The sequence below is a fragment of the Lates calcarifer genome, linkage group LG21 (genome assembly GCF_001640805.2).
Source record: "Lates calcarifer isolate ASB-BC8 linkage group LG21, TLL_Latcal_v3, whole genome shotgun sequence".
Taxonomy (NCBI): Eukaryota; Metazoa; Chordata; class Actinopteri; family Centropomidae; genus Lates; species Lates calcarifer.
Genome location: NC_066853.1, coordinates 10831935 through 10858525, shown reverse-complemented (window position 1 = coordinate 10858525; position 26591 = coordinate 10831935). Strand labels below are relative to the sequence as shown.

Genomic DNA, 26591 nt, shown 5'->3' with positions numbered 1-26591 from the left:
CATCTGCACCTCACTGTGGATCCACAAGTGTTTTTTTTTTTTTAATTTAGTCTCTCACAGCCAATTTAAAGCCACAAACTAATTAACAATAAGTAAGATGATAAACATCACAGATGATAAACTTCTTTGCTTTCTGTTCGCACAGAAACGTCATAAAAATATTGAACTGTAAAACCGTGAGAGCTACATCTCACCCCGAGAATGTGTTTGACTGTGTGATAGAAACATAGTGGAACTATTCACCAGGCAAGAGCTGACAGAAAGCAGACGGAGAGCTCCCTCTCTACAACTGCACCTCTGTGCATGTCGGGGGCTAAAAATACATGCAGCAAACTATTCAAACCAACTGAAAGTAACTTCATGTACCATGGAAACTGGCAAAGTGTCAATTTTACAGTATAGCTGCCCAACAATCCTGGCATGTTTATTCACAATATACAGGAAAATCCTTCAAAATTAACAAAGAATGGGTGAAAATCCACTTCCACACAACCTAATAGTATATACTATGCTGTAGAAAACATTTTTAGTTAGTGTTACAAAGCCACAGCTTTAAAGTTAGTGTGTGGTGGTGGTCCCTCTAAAATCATCTAAAATCATTTGAGCACACACATACAGTCAGGTTGCAACAACATGCAACTGCACTGACAGGATGGTTTACTAGCCCTTGTTGATTTTTACTGAAAAATAATATAAGCAAAAGGGGACTGTGCAGTGTCACATCTTTGCAGTTTACACAGGAGCTGCACCTGGGCCAGGGCGAGAACTGCCCTGCAAGGGGGTGAAGTTTCTCTGAAGGCAACAGTTGACGCTGGGCCTGTTTGGTTGCCAAATATCTCTTAAAAACTTCTCAAAAAAACCCAAATATGTTTTTTTTAAAAACAGCTAAAAGCTGAATATCGGTTGCAATGAGAAGCAGTGTAGGACTGTGGCGAGGAAACCCAGACTGAACTCAACAGTTCCTTCATCACATGCAGTTTCTAATTTTCTACTTTCAAACTTTTAAACTTCTCCTTATTTTGTTTTCTTTCTAGCGGGGGGGCGGTTTATGTGCATCTATGCGTGATGCATCTTGGGACAAAAGTTTCCAATACCCCACTTATAAAGTCCAAACTCCAAACCCTCGCGTTGCACTGATCGGATGTTCCGGGTACTCACCTCCCCAGGTGTGAAAGAAGACCAGAAGTCCGACGAGCAGAGAGGCAGTGTCCCGTACAGCCATGATTGTTGGTCGGTGCTGCAGCTGTGTGTGCTGGGGTGTGTGTGCAGGGCGTCTGACAACCAGGGACTATCCTCCTGGAAAACTGTATGAGACACACACACACACACACACACGCAGAGAGAGAGAGAGAGAGAGAGAGAGAGAGAGAGAGAGAGAGAGAGAGGAGCGTTGGTGCAGCGCGGGGAGGCAAATGAAGGGACAGGAGGTTTTCCACTGTAAAAAAAGAAAAAATTTAATTAATAAAGAGAGTCCGCAGGAGTAATTCAGGTATACAGTCGGTCTAAGAATGCATCATATTTTCTCGAAACACAATAGTCTTTAAAAATCTCAGTTTTAGCTCTCTTATGGTTTACTTTTGCATAGGAAAAGGCGAACATCAGTTCAAAGCCCGTGTTCAAGATGACATATTGAGGTGGATATTTTTTGCAGTGTGCAGAATAGGAGGACCTTCAGTGAGAGGAGGAGGAGGAGGAGGAGGGCGGAGGTCTGCAGCGGAATATACACTATGAAGTTATAATTTACAGTTTCTTTGTTGTTGCCAAGACTCTTACATGATACATTTTCTCACCAAGACTACAATAACTCATGTTTTCTCAGTATGAAACTGAGGTGGAGCTGGAGGCAGAAGCAAAGAGAGGGATGAGGACTAATCACAAGTGCATCCTGAACAAAACTCCCAGCGTGCTCCGTGGTGAAATCCAACTTACTGCCATTCAAAAAGCTGAAATGATTAATAACACTTTAAGTCTTGTTTTGGTGTTGATGGTCATCAGACTGTCAGGAGGGACTGAAGCAGAGCACTTAGTAAACTACTTTACTGCCCTTGATATCAAACTAATACAAACATACATGATGAAATAACATTAAGTTTAAGCAATATTTCATATACAAAATACAAATTAGGGGATAAAACTGCTAAAAACATGGTCGTACTCTGGTATTGTCACACAAGTATACAATATCTCTCTTGTTTGTGCCCATAACAAGACAAATATCTAAAACAGATAATATAAACTAAGATCAGTAGAGTTATGCTTAAAATTGACCAGGATCATGTGAGTCTAAGAATATAATAGTGCATGGCTTTCATTCTGTGTGCCAGTTCCACATAAGCCTAAGGGTTGTTCAGACTTTGAATATATATTTGGACATATGTTCTTGGGGACAGTTGATGCAGAGTATCACATATGAAGAACAGATATTCTCACATTTAAGAATATACACATGCGATGTTGACTGACATTGACATTTGAATACATTACCTACATCCACAAAAGTATTCTGATAGTTTTACTGCAGATACTACTTTAACAACTTTCTGAAGTTGTTTTTGTTTTGTGACAGTTTAAGCAGAGCAAATGGTCTCAAACGTATTTCTTCATTGCTGCATGGCATCCGCAGCATTTGCTCGGCAGAATTTTGCTCTCTGTCGGTACCAGATAATCTTTATCTACATCCAGGCACTCATAAAAAACTGTGAGCATGACTCCCTGTGTGCTTGATGCCAAGTTTAATATGTACTTAATAAGGGAAGTTGAATCAGTTTGACTCCCTAAACAAACCATGTAAAAACAGTGCTTCGTAGAGGACGTCATATCATTTACATGATGCTGACCTCCTGCGTGACGGTTGCAGGACTCTGGCCTCTGATATGTAGGTAAAACAGCTTATAAAGCTAGTTTTGACTGTCAGGGTTTGGATAACTGCAATGTTTGCAAAACTGTAAGAGAGCACCCACATATTACTGGAGGGTATGCAGTAAAGACATATTCTCAGACCAGAGGGCAGCAGCAGGAAAATGACACAAATTACTGTGTAGTTGACCCTCTGGACAGACACCAGCTGGTTCTGGCTTTGCTTGATCCAAGTCAACATAATTTAAAAATGAAGTCTGCCCAGTCTGCCACAGACTGGAGGGAAGCTCAGTGTATTTACACAGGAACATTTAGGAGTTTAGATGAGTAAGACTCTTTTAAGATGACAGGTTAATGATGGCTGAAAGCCCAATTTAGGGCTGCCAGATTTTTGAGGCTGATACAAAATCAATATCTCACAATGATATATTAACCAGTTGTTTTTTAACTTCAACACATAATAATTTGGTTATTTAAGAATTGTAACCAAAATATGTACCCACTGGGACATTGTACAATTGACAAAAACACATCTCTGACATTTCCTAACTACAATTTCTAGTCATTTATTGGTTGACATCATAGACTGTATACCAAGTTTACATATAGTATGTACCTATATGCTATCAGTATACATATTGATTCAGTACTTTGATAAAATCAGCTTTATTGTATTTTAAAATCTGTATCACAGCATGGATGCAAACAGAATTTAATCACACACCCACAAAAATCAAAGACATAGCAAAAAACAAAACCAAAAAAAATCATTAACTGGTCTTTGATGTTTTTGAAATGGCAGCAAACTGTGCTGACCAAACATATTTTTAAAGGGTTGTTCCACTGTCTGGAGCTGCAGTCGTAAAAAATACTCCTCAGCTTAACCCTGGTGTTTGGCACAGCCAGGAGCGCCTGATCAGAAGACCTGAGGGACCAATGTATGTTACAAACAATACAGCGCTTCCCCGAACTCTGCACAGACAGTGATAAAACCTCAAACTGTTAGTACAGATAGAACAGTCTGTTTAATCTCAGTATTATTTGATCCCGTGTGAACTATCACAGCCTGCACAGTTGGACACGGATCAAAGAAGGGCAGGACGTGTCACGTACACTGTCATGTAACCTTCAATGCTGGAAAACACCACTGTGTCTACCATCTGCATCTGCCAAGAGGACTGCCTCAGAGCACAGAGCCGCATAGGAAGGGACAGGCAATGATACTAAACTCACTGATGCGATGAAGTCCACAGTGGAGCCGAGGTCCAACAGCACAAACAGCTGCACAATCAAGGTACTCAGAGGAAGTGACAGTTTCCCAGAATCATGAGCAGTCATGTTTGGTTTGGTTTGGTTGGAGCCTTTTCCACATTATTATTGTTTGATATACCTGGAAAAAAGGAAGTGAGGGCACTGCCCAACAAAGAATGGCTGATTTACTTTATGTGCTTTATTTCATTTTGGTCAGATCAGGACATTTGGTCAAAGTTATTATCGTGTTTCAAGATTATTGTTTTTATAGGCAAATTTGAGATTTGTTTTGCTGTGTTATCCATTATTTTCATTGCTCTATTTCAAGCAGTGGTCTTTAGATATGTTTTTTTTATTTATTTTTATTTGGTGGCAACCAAATAAAGAGGCCGTGAGAGAGCCTCAGGGAACTTTTTCAGTGTATTTCTCTGCCAAAACCTTGCATAGTGCATGTGAAAGCTCTCTGTATGAGGTAGAAAAGTCTGAGATGTCACAAGAGCATAGTCAAGGCTGTAGAAACCTCAAATAAAGAATAAAGAATCACAGTCCTGTCAAAGATCTTGGAGGACATGGGTAGAGATGGTTCGGTTTTGTTTTCAGACAACCTATTTAAGGTGAGTACCTGTGAGCATGATTTGCGATGCACGACTAGTTTGAAAGCCAATCCTAGTCCAATAATAGGCACCGTACACAAGTGAGATGAAACTTGAAGCCACCAGCACACACACATACACTAAGAATAGGGAGATATCTTGTATCCAGGAGTTAAAACTTTAAAATAAAATGTAATTGCAGATTCAAAGATTCTGGATTCAATGGATGAGAAGGCGCAGGTGTTGCTTTTAAAATTTCTAAACAGTTGATTGAACTGAGAGTTGTATCCATATTCCCAAACTAATTCCCTGCAAGAAAGCAAGTAAGTGTTTCCCAAACTAACTCCTTGCGAACTGTAGACTCATTCCTCTAATGGCAGTGTTGCTATCAAGGCAGACATTAAAATATTAGAAATAATCACACCCATTGTCTCTGTGCAGTTCCTTATTTTAGGGTACCTGGTGTCTCAAAGTTCAAAGCAGGTAGACGTCAGAAGTAAAACAGAAAGGAAGAGAGACAGTGTGTCAGCTTTCAGTCAACAGGTCCTTTCACCAGATTTCACTGGTGCTCTGTTTTTTCCTGCCCCCTAAAAGTATCAGGGTGGATCTGTTGGTGGAGATATGAGCACTATTGCTCTGTTTTGATGGAAATATGAGGCCAGTACTAATAACACATCCTAACATCTGCCACCCTCTCTCTCTCGCTCTGAGCCGGCTGTGATGTTGTGTTAATTGGATCTTGTGTTTTGGGGAAACTCAACACAACATCCTCTCTGGACTGCAGTTTCACTGCTGTTTAGAGTCAAACAATTGCAATTGTTTGACCCCTCACAATGTGCTTTACACACAAGACAGTGAGGTTCCTGTGAAATATACATCACAAGTGTCTTATCTACAATAGATTACAATATTTATCTTAAAACATAAAAGGTATCCGATAGAAAACAACAAGAGGCCAGCCAGCACATACTGGATTCAATGCTGTTTTAAAACTGATTGTACAGGAACGTAAAGAAGGGTTTAAACCACTATGCTGGTGCTTTCATTTCCTTTAGAGTCAACCACAATCCTTATGGTTTGCATTGTTAGCAAAGAACTAACTGTTCTCAAAACAACTACATTGTTCTGCCACAAGGTCAGTAAATTATGGCTGAATCTTAAGGGCTGCCATGTGATTTGGGTGTGGCGCAATGGGAATGGGCACACTATACAGTATAAATAAACATATACAGTAGGAATGGGGGGGGACTATTTTTTTACTAGCCCTCTTAAAATTCCTGGTGGACAAATTGCAAGAATGTCCCCTTTTCACCCTTTATTTAATATGATACATCCTGGACAGGGCGTTTGGGAATATCAGGGGGCAATGGGTTTGGGAATGAGGCCTGAATGAGGAAAATAGAAGCAGGAAAAGCATCGTACCCTCCCCCACACAGTTCCCAGGCACTACAAAGCTCTGATACATGTTTAAAGACCATGTTTCACAACCTCTACAACTGTTCAGTTTTCAGCCACAAGACTATTCAAATGAATCTCCAGTGAAATCTATATTTTTCCATTAATGGTTATATTAAATTAGCAGTTGCAGACAGACTGTGTAATTTATAAACAAGTATTTAGTTTACACTTATGACCCATCAGATGATTGTCATTGTCTGTTCTGGGAGTACTCACACTCACAATTATACTGTTGCACTTGGTTCCTTTAAAGGAATAGTTCAACATTTTGGGAAACTCCCTTACTTGCTTTCTTAACAAGAGTTAGATAAGAAGATGACACCACTCTCAAACGCAATCTGTCTGTTCAATATGAAGCTGCATCCAGCAACTGGTTAGCTTAGCAGCGAGGCTGAAAACAAAGGGAAACAGAAAGGTAACAAAACTCACTAACCATTACCACCTCTAAAGCTCAGTAATTAACACAGTGTCTTTCTTCATCTTATCAGTCCAGTGTAAAAACAACAAATTGCTTTGTTATTTGAAGTTATGTGTCTTGGCTGGGAGCAGTGATGTGAACGACTATCATCTTTTTTTCTTGCCATTTTTACACTTCAGTTTTAGTATGGATTAAACAAATGAGATATAATGTGTTAATTCATGAGCTTTAAAGGAGCTGGAAGGCGGATTTACAGGCTAACCTGGCCTCAGCTCAACAGACAATAATGTTCAATTAATTTTTTCATCAAAGTATCGCCCAGAGATTGGATAAGCATATTTTTCTCAGTGTGACACTAATTCTTCAAATAGAATAATGTAATTTATAAACAGGTATTTCAGCTTCTGGCCCATCAGATAATCACCCCTGTCTCTAATGGAAGTACACACACTCAGTTTTACCCTTAAATTTGGCTCCTTTAATATTTCCACTCCTGGTGCACTAACTGGAGTGTCCTTGCCATGCACCTCTGTTTGTGTCATTCCTCAGTGATTGATGATTACTCACGACTTCTGTTTATCTCACCAGGGCTCACAGCTTTGTGCTCATGGGCTAAGGAAAGCCTGAAGGAAGGAAACAGAGGAAAAGAAGTCATTCTTTCCAAGCCACTGAAGCCAGACCCGAGAGCAAGTTGTTTTGGGGGGTAGTCTGTCCGGCATGAGAGACAGCCATTGTCTGAGTTGCTCCAGAGGACGGGGGGCTTTTGAGCGTACACTGGTATGGTGAGGGGGCTCTGGGGTTAGAGTGGGAGAGAAATTTGAATTTCTGCTAAACTCCATCACAACAGCAGGGATTGTGACAAAGAGACACTTTGATAACAGCATGGGCCAAGAATTGAACATTGCTTCTCCATGGTGATTATATGTAATAGAGGACATTAATCATAATAAATCCACCCACTGACATGTTTCTTTAGTGTTTCAGCCTGGGAAGAGTTTGGTGTTAAAAATGAGAGAGAGAGAAGATGAATGAAAAAAGTAGTAGTGAAACTTGTTATCTCTGCTTGGGCCAATTATAACTGGGAGGGTTTGAGACAAGACTCTGAAGAGACACTTTTCCCCAGCTTTCTGTGAGAAAAATCTGCCAGTACAGGAGGATAATTTTAACTTGTTTCCAAAAGACTTGTTTCACAAATTTTTCACAAATGAGTATCTGGATCTTAGGAACATAAGGAACATCACTGCGATCAAGAAAATCGAAAGTGTACCATTAGTTCAAGATTGAAGAGAGACTTTGAGGACATAAATTACAGACAAGCATTTCTATATAAGAGGTGGAGTTTTGCAGTGTAGCTTGTGTGGCTTTCTTTCTTTAAAATAAAGCCTGTATACAGCTACAAAGCTTGGTTTGTGAAATTCATCACATAATAAAATCGTGACGCACCTGAACACTGATATATCAGGTTAAAATCCTAGCACTAACTTTTAATGATCATTTCCACCCTTCCTACTGAAAGACATTGGTTATGGGTTATAGATAGAGTGTGTGTGCGTGTGTGTGTGTGTGTGAGAGAGAGAGAGAGAGAGAGAGAGAGAGAGAGAGAGAGAGAGAGAGAGAGAGACCCTTAAGAGAGTGTGTTGTGTACGTGTGGTAGTAGAAGGCTGGATTAAGGTTCCTTGATGACTGTTTTTTTGTGGTTGTTGGTTATTTTCTTTTGGGTTTTTTTGTTTTATTTTTTGTATATTCATTTTTGTCTGTATTCATAAGCACAAATAATCTTCATGATTATTTCCTAAGGATCAAAACATCATCTTAATAAAGTGAATCTAAAGTGAGGTTTTCATCTGTTTTCTTCTCAAGTCACCCCTGCACCTGCCACTACTTAATGACATTTACTACCTGATCTTTAGCAGTCAAAGAAAATAACTAGCGGATTTGTTCAGAATGAAAATGCAGAATTATTTTAAATCCAAAATGATTACATGCTCAGTTTCATTGTTGAAAAAAATCTAATTCATCAGTAATAAAAATAATCATCAATTGCAGCCCTGATTAAACAATGGAGCTCACTGATGTTATTTCTTGGCACAGAAGCAGAATAGTGAGTCATGAAGCAGGAAGCTGCTACTGCATCCTGCAGACTCATGGACATCCTGCAGATGCAAAGACAAGGTCCTGAGAAGACGACGACTCAAAGAACAGGAATGTCACGCTGAGGGACCTCCACAGTCTTAGTCATCCCATTCATATCTATCTGAGGCACATCAGTAAAATTAATCACTGCCTCTTTTTCTCGCAACGACTCTTTTGTCCCGCTCAGTTTGCCATCACTCCCTCTATTGCCCTCTCAATGTGCTGCAGAGGCAGCAGGCTTGAGGCAAAGGGTTCCAGTGGAATGCAGGGTCCTGCTCTGGGTCTCAACCGGTCTGCACTCCAGTGATTTCTACTGTTTGGAGTTTGTGTTTTCCCAGAGAAGCTTCTGGTCTGCCGCCTACCCCCTGTCCTCTTTCTAAAACACACACACACACACACACACACACACACACACACACACACGTATTCTCAATGTAAATTTATGTGAACCCAGTGTACTGGCTGGCAGCCAAAGTCATCACTGAATTGGAGGGTCTGAACTCTAAATCCCAAAATAAACCACACAATCTGGGAACTCAACAAAAAAACTTTAAGTCGCCCCACCTTGCCATGATGACAGATTTCCTAATTTGTAGATACCGGTCTGTGCAACTGTGGTTACTATAGACAGCTATAGATAGTTCTGTGTTGTACTGCAATCTGGAAAAAAATGAGCAGATTAAATACAGAAATCTGAATGCGATGCCAAAGGCTATATTTCCAGTTATCAGTGATTCTGCAACTCGTGATTTATGTCCCGTGCGGGACGTAAGCAGTGTGCCCTCAGTGCAGTGAGGGTGACAGTAAGGTGGAGGTTGGGATGATCAAACATAACCACAGTTTTCCCCTAACCTTGAAGTAATAGTCAAATGAGAGTTTTGATGACTCGATGAGAAATTTATGTTCTGCAGTCACACCCAACACATAAATTACACACTGTGGGTTTTCAAGCTGCTTTAAATTTTTATATTAAACTAAATTAAAATATAGCCCTGGGAATTAATAATCTACCTTGGTGGTGTGGAAGAGGTGTGGAAATGTTCTCATCCATTTTTTGTTGGGAGTTAGATGAGAAGATCGGTATCACTCTCTAGTCGGTACTGTAAATATGTACCTAGAGCCTGCTAGCTTAGCTTAGCACTAAGATTTGAATGGGGGGGGGGGGGGGGGGGGGGGGGGCAGCCTGCCGTGCTCTGTCCAGTTTCCTTTTGCTTAAGAGTTCAGATGGGAAGGATGAAGCACAAGGCAAGGAAGGAAATACTGTTGGTATTGTTCAGGAGTGCAAAGCTGTTGTGTTTCGTTGTCACTTAAGTGGCTGAGGTAATGGAAGAGAATAGTTCAACAAGTAAGATCATTCTGTAAATGGAACAGGTTGGGGAAATTGGAAAATACTGAAAATTCTCTCTCTTTCTCTCTCTCTCTCTCTCACACACACACACACAAAGAAAAAGACAAGGAGAGAGAGTTTCTAAGAACACAAAAATGAGTATTTCTTAAATGTATATAAAAATAAATAAATAACTCCTCTGATTGGACCCACCCTGCTTTGTGTGAATAGCCCAGGCTGCTGCTGCTGGTGATGTGATGGTGTGGGGAATGTTTTCTTGGAACACTTTGGAGCCTTTAATATCAATCAACCATGGTTTGAATACCACAGCCTATCTGAGTATTGTTGCTGACCATGTGCATCCTTTTATGGCCACAATCTACCATTTTCTAATGGCTATCTCCAGCATGATAATGCACTACTATTGGTTTCAATGAGTTAGTTGTACTTCAGTGGCCTCCCCAGTCACCAGATCTGAATCTAATAGATCACCTTTGGAATGTGGTAGAACGGGAGATTGGCAGGATGAATCTGCAGCTGCCAAATCCAAATGAAATGATATGATGCATCATGTCAGCATAGACCAGAGACTCAAAGGAATGTTTCCAACATCTTGCGGAATCTAGTCATGAGGAACTGCGGCTATTTTGAGAGCAAAGTCATGCCCCACCTAGTAATATTATGGTGTTCCTAATAAAGTGCTCAGTGAGTGTAAGTGAAATTGCAGTGGTAGTTCAGATTCAGTATTAATTAACCTGCAGGAAAACCAGCGCAATGATAATGAAAATAATAATAAAACAAACATTAAGGAAAGCAGAGTAGAGCTAAAAGGGAAAAAATAATATATAAAAATTATTATAAAAAATAAAATGTAAATGCGTTGTCTTAAATCATCCTATTTGTATGCCATTTTATATCTTTTAATCGTTTTATTTTGTAAATCTCAGCGGAAGGAGATGGTATGGTCAGCTGACACGACCAAAACAAATATGGCGGCTGGAGTACTGAAGTAACATACTGAAGCTTTTTGTGTGTTTTTCCCCGTCTTTCTTTATTTCGCCTGTGGATTTTACAGATTACCGCTTTGGTAAAGTGACCGCTTAATAAATTAAATGTTCCCGGACTATTTCCTGAATGAAGAGAAAACGCGAAACCCTGAAAATAAACGGAAGTGTCGTCTCGTGGGGAGGGAAGTGTTTGTGTCTCGTTTGAAACCAAACATCCGCCTCTTTAACGCGTGTGTTTATGATGCTAGCTCGTCATTATAGTCGAGTAAAGACGAAGAAACTATGAAAAATAAACCAGTGTGCCGTTCAGCTAAACGGGGAATGGCGTGCGGTTTCGGCTAACACTCAAGACGAGCTAATGGTCTGAACAAGATGTAACACTTAATCCTGAGCAAATAAACACGATATGGACTTTGCCGTGGAGACAACCTGAGAGAAAACATCGATAAGTTGAAGATACGTTACCATGGGTTTGTTGAACTTTGTTATCTCCACTGTAGGAAAATGCCTGGACGCCGTCTGCGTACTCCTGGACCTGAATTTTCTCATTGTCCACACCGTGGTGCGGACTCTGTTGGCGGTGATCGCCTTCATAAACAGCCTGCCCGCCCTCCTTCTCGCCTCGGTGCTGGAGCTGGGAAACTTTATCGTCGTTTGCTTAATGTCCATGGCAGAGGCTACTTCAAATGTAGCCCACGGTACTGTCAGCATGCTGGGGAGCTTGGTGCTGGCTCTGGAGGGGCTGCTGGAAAGCCTGAAGATGGTGGGTTACCTGTCCATGCATGTCCTGCTCCGGGGGAAGGAGCACCTGTGTCGAGGTCTGCTGTCAGTGCTGGAGGGCTGTGGCATCGCCGTCAGCTTGGTGGTCTATTTCACCAACACGGTGGTAAATTATGCTCTCATTGCCACTCAGAACGTGTACCTGGCGGTTGTCAGTGTGTGGCAGACAGTGTCCAGCCCGCTGCAGAAGGTGTTGGAGCTCACACTAACCTCCTTCACCTTCCTGTACAGCAGCCTGGTTGGGACATCAGCTTTCCTGTGGTCGCCCTGTAAGCTGATTTTGGACTTCCTGGTGTCACTGGTGCACATGTTCATCAGCATCTTCATACTGAACATCTACGGCCTCCTGCTCACTGTCACTATTGCTCTAACTACCACGGCCTACCTGAACCCAGAGCTGACCAGACGGGCTGCTGTGCGAATTCTGGATTACATGAACTCTTTTCCTGCTCTGCGCAGACTGCATCTGGCTCTCTGCCACCTCACTTCAGCCTTGCGGAGCACCCCACATTTGGTTCATGGTAACATGCGACGCCTGCAGAGAATACTACATCACCTCTACCAGCTGGAGCGAGGGCTTTGGCAGCAGTTGTCTCGACACAGCAGCCAAATAGGCCTGGTCCTGCGGACACACCTCCACAGGGACAACAACAACAGAGTACGAGGCGACGGTGACCCTGGAGAGGAGCGGCGAGGCCCACCAGATGGAAGAGCAGGAGATGGAGCCCACCAGGAGCAGCCAGATTTAGTCTCCCCCTCCTCCAGTACAGACGGGCTACTGAAGAAGAAATTGTCTTCAGGCAAAGACAGTAAACCTCTGCCTGCTGAGAACCTGCTGACTCTACTGAAGGAGCAGGAGGAGAGGAAGAAGTGTGTGATCTGTCAGGACTGTACCAAGACGGTGGTGCTGCTGCCGTGTAGACACCTCTGCTTGTGCAGAGACTGTACAACCATCCTGTTGAGGCAACCTATCTACCAACAGAACTGCCCGCTCTGTCGGCACATGATCCTCAACACTATGGACGTGTATCTATGAGGGACCAGTGGAAGTGGATCAATGGGCCTCTGATATCAAGGAGCCTCATAAAAATCAGTATCTATTCCTAATGTTTTACCACCACGTAAATGATGTTGTATGACTAATGTTTTACTTGGTTGTGTTAAAGTAAAAGTCTGGTAATATTCAGTAGTTTTCTTGCTGCAACAAATGCCATGATAGAACCAAAAGTAATAAAGCATTGATTACTTTCCTGATTCTCAGCCCTGACTGTGGCGCTCAGCCCCAAGCATATTCATTCCCACCAAAGACAAAAGTAATTCCTAAAAAACAGCTCATTAATATATCCTTTTATTTATTTAAACAAGGCTGCTTTCCTAAAACCACTGGGCTTTTTAAACAAATTTTACCCAATACCCAGATGTAAATGGGCCTTGCCTACACAGACAGTACTAGTAGGATGGATTATTAATGATTATTAGGATTAATAGATAATAAGAAATGGAGAATATCACCAGGCCTATCATCTAAAATTTGTTTTCAGATCTGTGCACTCTCTGTGAGCAGTTCATAAGCACAGGAAATGATAAAATACTTGCGCCTTCAGTTGCTGATTAAACTACAACATTGAAATGCCACTTCCAAATGAAAGACCAGGGTTGCAGCTAATGATTATTTCCATTATTGATTAATCTGCTGATTATTTTTAGTAGCAACTTCTTAGAGCTCAAATAATGTCCTTAAATTTTTTGTTTCATGCAACCAGCAGTCCAAAAAAGACTAAGAAATGATTAATCTATTACCAAGATAGCTGCAGATGAATTTTCTGTCTATCACCTGATTAATTGAGAAATCATTGCAGCTCTGAGAGAGACTGTAAAATATCTGAACTGTTTGACCACTATCCATTTTATTTTTTCAGTGTCTTTTGTGCATTGAATTGTGGGAGAAAGAAGGGTTTGGTTTGTTTGTGTACCGACTGTTTAAGTTTACTTCATTTTGTCGCTTTTCATGTGTGAACACACGATACACTCAAATCCTGCTTTTTTAACTAAACATGGATTTGGGTCACAGCTACATCTCTGTTTTGGCACCATGATGTACCTGTTTAAATGGTCCAGTGCTGCCACATTGAGTCTCAGGTCTTGTAGCCATGGTAAACCCGTAGGTGCCCTCCCTCCCTGATGCTGAAATGTTTACCGCTGCTCATGTCTTAAAATGTTCTGCTTTGAGTTGGCCAAGCTGCGAGAGAGAGAAGAGAGAAAAACAAACACTGTGCTTTATTCCACATAAGCTGTATGTATGACAGTATATTCACAGCAACACCATGACTTTTTTTTTTTTTGAGTGGAAGCTTTTACTATTCAAATATACTTCTGTAAATGTTTGTGCTGCATAAGGTGATTTATAACTTTCCAGTCAGTGATGATAAAATACAGCTTTATTTCATTTATATGTTCTATTGAATGGGCTAATTCCAGTCCTCCATCAGAGGCATATTACAGTCACCACCAACACATAATCCATAAAAGGTTTCCCCTTTCCTTTGCCATTGTAATAAAACATAGATTTGTGTTGTATAAAAAGGACCATAAACTAATAAGGCTTCACAATTTCATTTGCATTTGTTTTTCATTTGTTGCTGTTGAAGCTGAAGCTGAAGCTAATGTTGATATTGATCTGTGTTTAAAGTTTACAGGGCAATATTGTGACACCACTTAATGTATTATTATTATTGATGGTGGGTGCTGTGGAGTCAGATCTGTGGGATAAGTGCTATCTGTCACACGTCCTCATTTGCTTTTTGAAGTTTTTTTCTTTTTTCTTTAAATAATTTGTATGATTAGAAGAAATTTGAAATCTGCATTGTTTTTGTGAATGGAGAAGATCTATTACACAGATATCATTAATGAAAGTGATCTGATCTGATAGGGTTGTAAAAGATTTCTGGAGACAAGGTTGTAGTCATTGTAGGCTACTACTTCCCTCAGGTATTCCTGAAATGCCAGTGTATAGCGTTCCTAATTTAAAGATTGCAGTGGACTGAAAACTCACATGACCATCATCTGTTGCTACCTGCAGTATGTGTGACATAATAGGGGACAATGTGATATGAAGACATGAATGTAAGGTGTGTTTTTTTTAAGCTGTGGCTGCCATATAATGGTAAGTCTTCTGTTCATAATAAAACAATAGTGAAAACAGCTTCTTGTGATGCTCTTCACCAACTCAACACATTGTACATGTATATGTTGTCACTGCGCTGCTCTTAGACTTTTGTCCCATGAACAGGACTAAATCTGAACATAGTCAGCTTAGTGCCAATGAAAAGGAAGAAAACTAGAACATGTGAACATTTCAGAAGCTGGAACCAGTGAATCTTTGATTACCAAAATGATTAGCAAAAAGACACGGTTCCTATGTGGTGTCGGACTTTGATTTTAGTCATTTCCAGGTCTGGATAAATATGTAAAAAAGAAAAGAGTATGGAAAAATACAAGCAGGGATTTTCATGGTCTTTGGAGCAGACAGCCAGTGCAGCCAATATGTTTATCACTGTGTTAAAGAGTGAGTACCAAAGCAAGCTTGATGTTGCTGAAAGCAAGGCAAGAAGTATGACTGCTCGCACTCCTACCCAGAGCTGCCTCTACGCCTGGAACATCGCCCAACTTTCTGCATAGAAGTGTGCACTGAGCAGCCACAATGGCCACAAAGTTTTAGTAGTAGTAGAAGAATATAGTACAAACAAATAGGTAAGACTACTCTAATGTATGTGTACACTAGGATGTACTTCTGTGTTGGCAAAGGAATAAATGGAAAAACTCACATTTCCCAGCTTCTGCATCTTTTACGAAATTTGGTTTTACTGGTTCCACCATCTTTTTCCTGCAGCCTGCAGTACGTCCCCGGGGGCTTCACATGTGGAGGGTGATGCAGATTTCTTCATCCACGGGGGGTGGGGGGGTTGAACACATGAGACGGCAGACTCCTTTTACTTGTTGACGCTGTAACCAGAGATAATGCGACTGTTTAGTCCAGAGATAGTTCAACTTTTCACATCTTGCATCTGTGAAGGTAAAGGGGCTGTCAAAGGTTTGCAGGGTTAGAGGAGGAGGGGGGTCCTAATGTCCTAATGTGGACCACTTACACCAACATATGACAGATCACCAGGCTTTGTGGTTTACAGCTCCAGAGATTTCCCAATGCTCGCTCTAAAAATATCCCCAGCTCCACATTAGACATCTGCTAAAATTAAAGAATGCACTCAGTGACATCAATCTACAATATATCTAAATTTTTGATGCTGAATTTGTCTCTGATCCTCTTGTTTGCTGGCACAAAAGTCATCTGTGACTCAGCAGGAGACACAAAATCTTATCATCTTTATGACTGAGAGGTTTCTACTTGATGACCCACAAACTAAACATGCTGTTAGGAGGGATCAGAAAACAAACCCAGGGGGCTGTTTATTGTCTCCTGACCCACAAGTCCAGCCTCTGCTGCGTTTACGTGTTAGTTGTAAAAGAGGATGGTGTTAACAGAGGAGAGGAAGTTTAATGTCAAGGGAAGAGCAGGGAGGAGTAAACTGAGGAGAGCTTTATACTCCGGGGATTCGACCTCTTCCTTGTGGCCTCAGTGGTCCTGAGCAGTGTGGGAAAATGTCAAACTCCAGTGCACTTTTCCCTGCCTCACTCAGGGTCTATTTTTTACTGTTTATGATCACTGCCTCCATTGCTTACTCTGACTCTTGGTTTCTCTATCATGTCCACATCGTGTGCTTTTATCTTGGCATCTTACTGAGTGGGAAAACCTCTTCAAAACCAGAGGGGTTCAAACCATTAGAACAGGCTCTGCTGAAACGCAAAGGATGGTGAATCTCTACCAGCTACAAACAGCGCTGGTCTGGTCTGGTCTTGACCCTGACCTCTGACCTCCCTTTGGGGGATTGTGAACAATGAGATAATTTCCCTGTATACAGACAAATTATGGGAGCGTTTTACTATAATGTTTCTATTTGTTATAAACATGACAGAGCCCCCCATCACAATGCAAAGACAAACAGTGATCAACATTTCATAGACAGAAGATAAAATCTAGGGATTTACAAAAGGTGAGAAGACAGAAAGGAGAGAAAGAGAGCGCTGTCAGTGGATTAAAAGGGAAAACAACAGTTTGACAGTAATGAGATGATGATGAGATCAAGAAGAAGACACATTGACCACTCATTAGCCTTGGCCTCCACCCAACCCCTGACTCTACTGTGGTTAGGATGTTTGTTGTAATTAATCCAAATAATCCTGATAGCCTTGAATACATGCAGTGTGTGATTTATAAGCAGCACAGAGATTAAAGCCTGTGACTCCTGAAGTAGGAAGTTGGATGATATCCATCAACTCAGGAGGCTGGTCAGAGATCAGAAGCCCCCCAGTATTACTTGACCTTCAACCTTCAGACTGAGAGAGAAATGAGATACAATGAAAGGTGCCACTGTTTCTACAAAAAGAGAAATACACAACCAGGGCTGACAGAGTACTCACTAATCTAATCAAATAGATGTTCTGCTACTGTTTAAAGTACAGGTCCCTCTCTTCTCACAGTTTCACAACATAGAATCAAAGGTTATTTGAACACAGATCTCTACAAGAGCTACAAATATAACACACAGAAGATATGTGCTCACCCTCTTTAACGTGAGACATCACCGGTGCAGCCATTAGAAGTCACATAATTAGTTAAATGGAGATCACCTGTAATGTGAGTGTGTGTGAGGGGTGGGGGGTCAGTTGATTACACACCTGTGGCCAGTATCAAGACAAAACCTACTGTGCACCATGATATTAATACTTTTTATGGGCACTGTATTACAAAAAGCTACATTAGTAAAAAATTACAAACACAGTTCTTTTGATGACTGGTTCAAGTAAGAGCTTGCTTAGTGTGCAATGTTGCATCCTTACCAGAATATCCTGTGAATATCTGATTCTATAATACCCCTCAAAAGACTGGACTGTCATTTTTTTTTGTTTTTAGAAACCTTCTCAGTGATTACCTTACAAGGGAAACAGGGCTTTTAAAAAAACTTCAGTGGAATTTCTTCCCGATGGTGCCAAAACAGCATAACTGCAGTCTACTGTTTAGTAGGCCTATTTGTTCAACAATTTTTCATCAAATATCTATTTTAAGTACAGTGGTTAATCTGAAAACTCTCAGTTATAGAAGAGATTTCTTGTGATTTCTTATTTTTTACATCCTTTGTAAAGCTAAGCTATACGAGGATCCACACAGGAACAAATTAATGAGAACATGTTTGATTTTAAATGCATATAAAATAGTCCTCAACATGTAATCTGCAGTCCTGAACCTGCAGTTCATCACCTGCTGTACCAAGTTATTCATAATACATGCTCGTCTGCAGACAGTTCAAAACTCCATTTAGTATTTAGATTTTTGTGGCAGTGTTTTCATACATTTATAATGAGCAAAGAGGAGCACAGTGAGATCTACTTATTGATCTGTCTACTGTTTGTCTGAGGTGCTTCGCAAATGTGGTTTCATTTAATAATTCCACTTGTAATGTCCATATAACCGCTGATATTTGACACTTCAGGCTTTATTTTATCAGTTATTAATTTATTATCCAAATATGCCTGATTGGCTTTATTTTTGTGGTGATAATCTCTTGAGAGCAGGAGTCATTTTTCAAGTGTGAATATCTGCTATCGAAAGAATTTTTTTTTTTCTAGCTTGTAAATTCTGTCAAAGGAAGGATGTGGTCAATAAATATTGGAGTCCCTTCAGGGCAGGTTTTTTAATAAATGTATTATACATTCCTGTCTGATTTCTTTTTAACATCCACAGCCACTGTTTCACTCATCATAAATTCACCTCAGGACTGTTGATTCAGCTGCTAAAAATCATCAGTCCTGCCCAGATAATCTGAAGCACAAACTTGGTGATACTCAACTCCCTCCTCTGCAGATGTTCCTGCAGTTTTTTGCCTGTTGAACACTGATACAACACTGCCCCCTGTTGGAATATCTAGCGCCCTCCGCTTTACCTGAACCACCTCTGATGCCAAATCACTGAGGAAAATATAGTTGATGATGGCACATTTTCTCTGGATTCTGGCTGCTTGACTTCACATATCTGAATTTTAATTTGGAGAAGCCCACCCATTGAGGACGATGAGGTGATATCTTTGATATTGTTTCTTTTGATTTGGGGATTACACTGGCCTGAACGGAAGTTTCTGTTTCTATAATTGCACACATGAGTGATTCTCTTATTATTATTATTATTTTTTAACTAAATGTCCTTATATTTGTTTCTAAAATAATTTGTCCAAAGGCAACAAAATCTACCAACAACTCTAAAGCTCACCAATTACTACATTACATCTCACTTGTTTGATCCTTCAGCCCTCTGGTTGCCTGGCAACCTCGCAGTGATAACAGGATTGCATAAATGTCAAAATGTTTCCAGTAGAAATGTCTATTTCTACAGATATGTCAGATTATTTCTTTAAAACAACAGTTAGACCATCATGGAGGGACATAAAATGCACAGAGAATATAATCTAACTTAAATTAATTGATAATATGAGGAAATATTTTGAATTTTATAGACATTATTGTTGGTCAGTTATATATCTTAATATCTTTCAGTGGTAAGGTTTTGCTGGGGGAATTTTAATCTTTTCCAAAATGTTCTGTCTGTCCCTCCCTCTTTTGTAGTGCATGTAGCATATAACTAAACCCTATCTGCATCAACATTGTAATCCAGAAGACAAACTTGCCTCACGTTTCTTCACCCAAAAAAACTCCTGCGGAGCTCTTTCAGAGAGTGATGTCACTGTCTGCTCGGCCAGTGGCTTCAATTTACAGGCCGTGGACTAATGGAAATAACTGATTAATGCCAGAGTAGGATTGATTAACTCCCTGCTTCTCTCATTCTACCCTAGAGGGAAAAGTTATGAGGATATATTTAGAGCTTAATTATGTGTAGGAGACTCAGGGAGTGAAGGGAAAATAAGATTTCCTCATGTCTGAGGTAGTGTATTTGACAGGCACACAAAGCCTTCCATAGACTGTGGCCTTGTCAGCGTCAACCCTCCCAAACAAACGATCATGCTTGAGACAAAATGTCAGAAACAAGGGGAGAGACTCAGCTCATTAAACTGGAAAAAATAATACATGTTCCTTTTTGTTTTAAGCTATCATCAGGGACGGGATGAAGGTGATGACTTACAACCAGCTCACAGTGTTGAAATGTATGAGTCTGTCAAGGTACTTACAGCGTTTGGTGAAATCATTAGGCAGAAGTAAACAGAGTGAATCCCGTGGAAAATGAACATTTTCCAGCCTTTTTCATTATGGTATTTACTTTGGTAGTGCTCTGCCTTTGGGAATAGAAACCAGAGGACTGTGTGTTGGATTTTAGTAATAAAAGTGCCACATGAAAGTTGATCAATCAGGCAGAGGTGGAAAGTAACTAAGTGCATTTACTCAAGTGCTTCTGAGGTATGTGTACTTACTTGAGTATTTCTATTTGTGCTACTTTACAGTTTTACATCACTACATTTTATAGGGAAATACTGAGTTTTTGCTCTATTTCACTTATTCAACAACTACAGCTTCTATAATAGTAGTAGTTACTTTTCATGTTAAAATCTTATAATACACTTACAAGATACAATATAGTAAACTATTGGTTCTATTTTTGGCTTGTGCTTCTGTACAAAAAAGTGTCCTTACAGATGTCAGCAGCTCCAACTAAGAGAGATTTTCTCTCTAATCACCCCAGATGGTCTCATTTAAATAACAATTTGTGGCTCCCATTAGGAAAAATTATCCAAGAAAAAGCAAACCACATTAGACAGAAATCTAAAATAATTTTACGTTTTCTCCTTCTCTGTCCAAACAGTAATTTTACAACCCTGCAGATTTATCTTGTGACACGTAAGAGGAGCCCAACCCCCAGGTTGGGAATCACTAGACCAAAATACTAAACGGTTAATTAATTCTTTGGTCAATTTAAATCCATCATCACAAATCATTCATAATTTCTGCTTTTTTTTCCTTTTTTTTTAATGGATTTGTCTTTTGTATCTGTATCTTATATTTTTAAGCAAGTCATAATTATGTCATTTTAAACTGTTACCTGACATCATTGTAAATGAGGGCCAGTCCTCTGTGATTTTCCCAGTATAAATAGAGGCAAATTAAATAAATAATTAAATAAAATTCTCCACCTCAAGCTGCTACAACAGCAAAATGGCACTTACATGTTGATGCATTAGTATTAACAATAATGTCATGAATAAATAGATAAGAGTGACATGGCACTTTTTAAAAGAAGGAGTACTTTTAGTACATTTAATGTGAGGATATTTTGCCAATGATTCTTCTCTGTATTTTTACTTAACAGGACTTCCTCCACAGCTGAAACCAGATAAACATCTGTATAATAATACAGATGTGCACAGGGAGACATGTTATGAGAGAGTGGTCCAACAGTCCAACACGTGGCAAAACTGATCCTCTCACATTTGTCACTCTCCAGAATGAGGGGGTATTTATTGCCAAAAATATGTCAGTCGCGTGTGTTTTAAAAGCTAAAATGATTTATTCATGTTTTATGTTCACTGTGCAGAAACTGATGAGAAACAATGTGCAATAATAACATAGAAGCTATTTGAATTTGTGGCCAGGAGTTGGCTGGAGGCCGTTGTCACAACATCTGGTACAATAATCAACTGTCACAACAGTTTAAAAGCTGCAACTGAAGAACAGACGCTGAATAAACATTACTGCTCGGTGTATGTGCCCCACACTTCACCAGTACGGTATGTGCCATTCAAGTAACATTGTCTGGTGTGTTTTTTACTTGTTATGCAAATACAGCTGTACCACGTCACAGCCGATTCACTTGTCATTATCCAGAACGTCTCAATTAGGAAACTAAAATAGGCAAAAGAAAAAAGTTGTGGTTCATTATCCCCCAGGGGAATATGACTTTGTTTTGTTCACAAGCACATGTCAAGCAAATACAGCAGAGTTTTTCCAGTCTGAATACACCAGGAAGCCGGTGAAGGTGCTGTCTGTCTTGGTGCTTGAGTAAAATCCATTGTACTCCGACAGAGCCATCTGGACCCACACCTGGTCACCAGGGACGAGGTGGAGCAGGGAGCCACCTGACAGAGACGCAGGTTTGGGCCAGTTTCCATAAAACTGAAAATAAGACGCCACCGTGTGTCCGTTCTTCATCAGGTCAAACTGCAGGCTGGCACGGTAGACTGTGGCATGGACGGCAAAGTAGTAGACTCCAGGGACTTTGCAGGTGAAGCGTCCCGTCTCCGTGTTGTAGTCACCCTGCTCATTCAGCATGATCTTGTCGAAGCGGACTGCATCGCCCACAGTGAGGGGTAAAGTGAGGCCCTCGGACAGTTTGGCACTGAAGGCTGATTTGGGGGCCACAGCGCACTCCCCCGGCTGCCCCCTCTCCCCCTTTTCTCCTGGGTCACCTCTGTCTCCTGTTAGGCCTCTCACTCCTGTCTCGCCTGGAGAGGAAGAGGAACACAGACATGAACATCCAGTACAGACATTCATCACAAGCACACACTCACACACATAAAATTAAATGAAAGAGAGCACCTGTGTCTCCCCTGTCCCCCTTCTGTCCCTTCTCCCCCGGAGCGGCATCTCTCCCGTCTCTCCCATCTCTCCCTGGCTGACCAGGACTGCCATGAGCTCCGGGAGAGCCCGGGATACCAGGGTGACCAGTACACAAACTAGGAGGGATCTTGTTGTCTTCTAACTGGTTGGAAAGATGGACTTGTAGGACGAGGAGGGAGTGCAACACGGGTAACAGCCTGAGCGAGGTCATTGCAGTGTCACGGCTGAGAGAGGGAAATGTAATATTTCAGACTTACAAAGATAAAAGAAACATTACAGTTTACAAACAACACTGTGGAGGAGTAACACCAAAGTTTGAACACACAGTGGGATAACAGTGACCTGATTAAACAAAAGTGAACCACAAAAGCCACTATAAACATCAGGTCAAATTAAACATCATCAGATTACTAAGGCTGGGAGAGCACGTATAAATTTTGAAACTGCAGCATGTGTAAACACACTGAAATGAGTGTGTGAGGACATACAGTATGATATTCACTTTACATGTTTCTTCTTGGAGTTTAATCACAGTTAAAGGGAATCTATCAAATTAATTCTAGGACTACTATTACAATACTATACCATGATAGGCAACAACTTTTTCACTGTAACACTGCAAGAGATTGCTGCCATGTTTCTGATCCATGAGCCAAGCACATCAACATTTAGTCCCAAAACTGCCTCTGTGGGCTAATTCTAAAAAACATAGATACTTACTTGTGTCTACTTTTAACATATTTGATCTGGTACTTAAGATGTATTACCAGAGAAAAATAGGGAATATAATAATATTCCTTTATGTTTTTGTAACAAATTCTTCACTTGAGTTAAGGAGAAAGTCAAACTGAAATAACCATATTACATTACTGAGCTGACATCATTAGATTTCAGCTCTGCCAAAACTCGAAGGAAATAACCAGTAATTTAGAACAGATGATATTTTAAATGTGTCCCTCTCCACTCAGGTAGCCGTATTTCTAAAAATATTATAGGTTTAAATATATTTAAATGAGGTGGAGGTTGGAGGTTTCAGTGCAGCGACACACACACACACACACACACACACACACACACACACATGGAGAGCTCGTGTTTATTAACACAGGTGCAGTTTTTGGTTTCAAGTTATGATTCAGAGTTGTGATACTAAGAACAGCATGCTCTGTTTCAGGGAAGGCACGTGGAAGGAAGTGATAGAAAGAAAGAGAGAGAAAAAAAGACAGGAAATGAAAGAAGACTCAATAACAACCAACGGCAAACAGAAAAGGCGTGTGACCATCATCCATGATCCCAAGGTGAATCATCTCTTACATAAGCGTTTATACCCTTTCTTTTGGTTCAATAATTCACAACTCAGATGATATCCAGTTGTTTTATATTACAAACTTTACAGAAAGTAAAAGTCAGCAATCTATGTAAATAGACATGTACTTCTGACATGTCATAAGTGATGTTTCTATGAGGGACATGCTAACTTAGCTATATAAAATCCCCTGATTTGCAGTTCAGGATGATGAAAATAATACAATTTCCTGTTTTCCCAGCTAATGATTAAGATTACTCATGTGATCTGCAAAACACAATATTACCAGATGTTCCTTATGAAAGTTTGATGAGATGCTGAATACCAGACAGCCTACTCAGAAGCTACTCGCAGTCACACCTAAAAGTTAAAAGGTCTGTCCTCAAGTTCTCCTCTCTCTCTGTCTGCCTCTGTTTCCTGTCTGTGTGAACATGCAATAAGAAACTCAATCCTCAGCTGACCCTGTTGGACAGCCAGAGAATTATCAAATTATAGCTATCCACAAAAATCACCAAATTCCAAATGCGTTTGTACAGCAGCACCCTTATCTTTTCCAGCAGGATTTTTGGTCAAGAGACATCAGCTCGTCTCTGCTGTCACCCTGTCTGTCTGAGAGCACGACAGGCGTCACAAGACCATAAACTGAGCTGATGAACTGAACAGGAGGACTTAACAGGCTCACTGGCTCACAGCACCGCGTTCTTTGCAGCTTTATGGTTTAGTCATGAAAGCTGCCTGTCGTCTATCTGCAGGTCTCCTAATTGCAATCGAGGGCTTTTACTGTACATCCACAACAGCTGCAGAAAGAGAGAGGGAGAGGGAAAGAGAGGGAGAGCCTCACAGAGGGAGGAGGGGGTGAGGAGGGGTGGTGTGTGTGTGTGTGTGTGTGTGTGTGTGTGTGTGTGTGGAACAGGAACAGAAAGAAAAGAGAGAGACGGTGAGAGAAAAGGAGGAGGGAGAGAGAGAGAGAGTTGCATGTCAGCATTCCTGGCAGAAGAGGAGGGCAGACAAGAGGACAAATACTGGGGAGTCTGAGCAGCTGTCTGCCTCAGTAGCCCTCAGATGATTAGAAACATGAATGTTATCAATAAAAGCAGAAAAGAAGAATCCATTGTTTATAGACCACTAACATGTGAACTACAGTGTTTACTGTAAACCCTCTGATTCTGTTTATGCTGTCAGAGCAGCTTATTATCTTTGCTTTTTTTGTATGCAGAACCATGCAGAAAAGTAAAACTTTGGGGAAATGTGGTCAGGTAATTAAAAAAAACGTATTTAGGACTTTTCACCTTTTCTTAATGGCACTGTATTTATTATCAGGTGAAATCCAGTTGTTTTCATATTAATGAACAGTTTTAAGATCCATAGTTCAATCCAAATCACTGGACTGAAGTGTTCTTGTTTGAGTCAAAAGTCCAGTCCACTGACTTGGACTCAACTTCACCACCGTGTTTGATTCCCATTAGCATTCACGGGCAGTTAAAATATCTGATTTCTCTGAAAGATATAAATTGACAAACCCCAACAGCCATGTGGAGAAGTTTGGCATGTTGCCTTAAGACCAGCTGGAGTGCATTGATATAATCCACATTTACTGTAACTCATTATCAGGCTATTAAAGGCAAAGAATGCTCATTTATTTTTAACCCTGAGTTGCTGAATAATGCTCTTACCTTGTAGTACTGTAACTAAATACATTCACTCAGTTACAATTTACACTTCTTACTTGTACTTTGTACTTCAGCTGGAATTGTACTTTTTACTCCACTGCATTTACCTGACACCTATAGTTACTGATTACTTTACAGATAACCTATAGTGGCTCCACTGGCTACATTAAAATATAAATTAAAATACGGCTTAAACTTGAATGCATCATTCTTTAAAAAAGTTAAAAAAAAAAAAAAAAAAAAGTATTTTTTGCCAATAATACCTACCTAAGTAAGATTTTGAGTGCAGGACTTAAGATCTGAATGCTTCTTCCCTCACTGCCTTTTAGCTTTCCATATAATCAAGCTCAACAGTCATTACTACACAATACACAATTGTGCTCTTATGTACTTCTTATTTGATGCTCTGAGGAAACAAAAAGGTGCCACTACTTCTGTTCTCAACACTAAATCTATTAAAGATACCTCAGCCCTGCACCCTGACATGTGCTGACTTCACCTGTATGCCTTGACATTCAAACACTGAAGAGCAGCTTTGATTCACAACTCAGGAGAAAAAAAAATCAAAACCTAACTTACTGGCTGATGTAGTGAAGTCTTTGAGAGCTGCTGCAACTGCTGCTGATGTTCGTGAGTGCCGAGGAGAATCCAGCTGAAGCTGTTCCTCCCAACCAGAGAGTCTGGCTGGGAAAAACTGAAAGGAAATGGTAATGAAATCCAATTAGAAACCAGGGTGGGTGGGAGAGGAGGAACTGCGGGTGGAGGAGAGAGAACAGGGAGGACACAGAGGGAAATATTTGATGGTAATCCAGCACAAATAAAAGAGAAATATAACTAAAACAAAAACTGTGACAAAAAGTATGAAGGGAGGGATTGGGTTTTTTGGGGGGGAGGGGGGATGAGACAAGTTTAGGGGAGGATGATAAATACAGGAATGTTTTGGAGATTGCATAACAGTGTTTGGGGAAAATCTCCAAGACAGAATTACTGAGAGTTCAGAGGGCTGTGGTCAGAAGAAGCCGCCACAATGAACTGCAGCTGAAGATGAGCCAATACTCCTTTCTTTATACTCAAAAACACCACGACTTTAAGAGAAAGTGAAGAGAGCAAATACAAACATC

The 26591-nt window shown here is 40.5% G+C and overlaps 3 protein-coding genes across 3 annotated transcripts in view; 1 reads left to right on the top strand and 2 right to left on the bottom strand.

The window, feature by feature from the left end:
- mcamb (melanoma cell adhesion molecule b) overlaps positions 1 to 1334 on the bottom strand; it is a 35776-nt gene extending 34442 nt beyond the window's left edge. Inside the window, 1 exon segment of the mRNA XM_018681225.2 lies at positions 1159 to 1334. Coding sequence (XP_018536741.1) covers positions 1159 to 1222 — 64 coding nt within the window. The 5' untranslated portion in view covers positions 1223 to 1334.
- A 9667-nt stretch (positions 1335 to 11001) lies between these two features.
- Positions 11002 to 15024, top strand: rnf26 (ring finger protein 26). Its single transcript, XM_018681226.2, has one exon. It carries the CDS (start codon positions 11510 to 11512, stop codon positions 12857 to 12859), a length of 1350 nt encoding a protein of 449 aa, XP_018536742.1. The 5' UTR covers positions 11002 to 11509; the 3' UTR covers positions 12860 to 15024.
- Positions 15025 to 21423: 6399 nt separating this feature from the next.
- On the bottom strand, positions 21424 to 26264 carry c1qtnf5 (C1q and TNF related 5). Its single transcript, XM_018681223.2, has 3 exons — positions 26050 to 26264; positions 22474 to 22718; positions 21424 to 22379 (listed from the first exon to the last, which is right to left on the bottom strand). Exons 2-3 carry the CDS (start codon positions 22703 to 22705, stop codon positions 21859 to 21861), a joined length of 753 nt encoding a protein of 250 aa, XP_018536739.1. The 5' UTR covers positions 22706 to 22718; positions 26050 to 26264; the 3' UTR covers positions 21424 to 21858.
- Between the last annotated feature and the right edge of the window lie 327 nt (positions 26265 to 26591).

Bases quoted from the DNA above. Each gene is read 5' to 3' on its own strand.
- rnf26 (XM_018681226.2), top strand. From the start codon at position 11,510: ATGGGTTTGTTGAACTTTGTTATCTCCACTGTAGGAAAATGCCTGGAC.
- c1qtnf5 (XM_018681223.2), bottom strand. From the start codon at position 22,705: ATGACCTCGCTCAGGCTGTTACCCGTGTTGCACTCCCTCCTCGTCCTA. The intron at 22,380-22,473 runs GTGCTCTCTTTC...CTTCCTCTCCAG, and splicing joins GGGGGACAGGGGAGACACAG to GCGAGACAGGAGTGAGAGGC.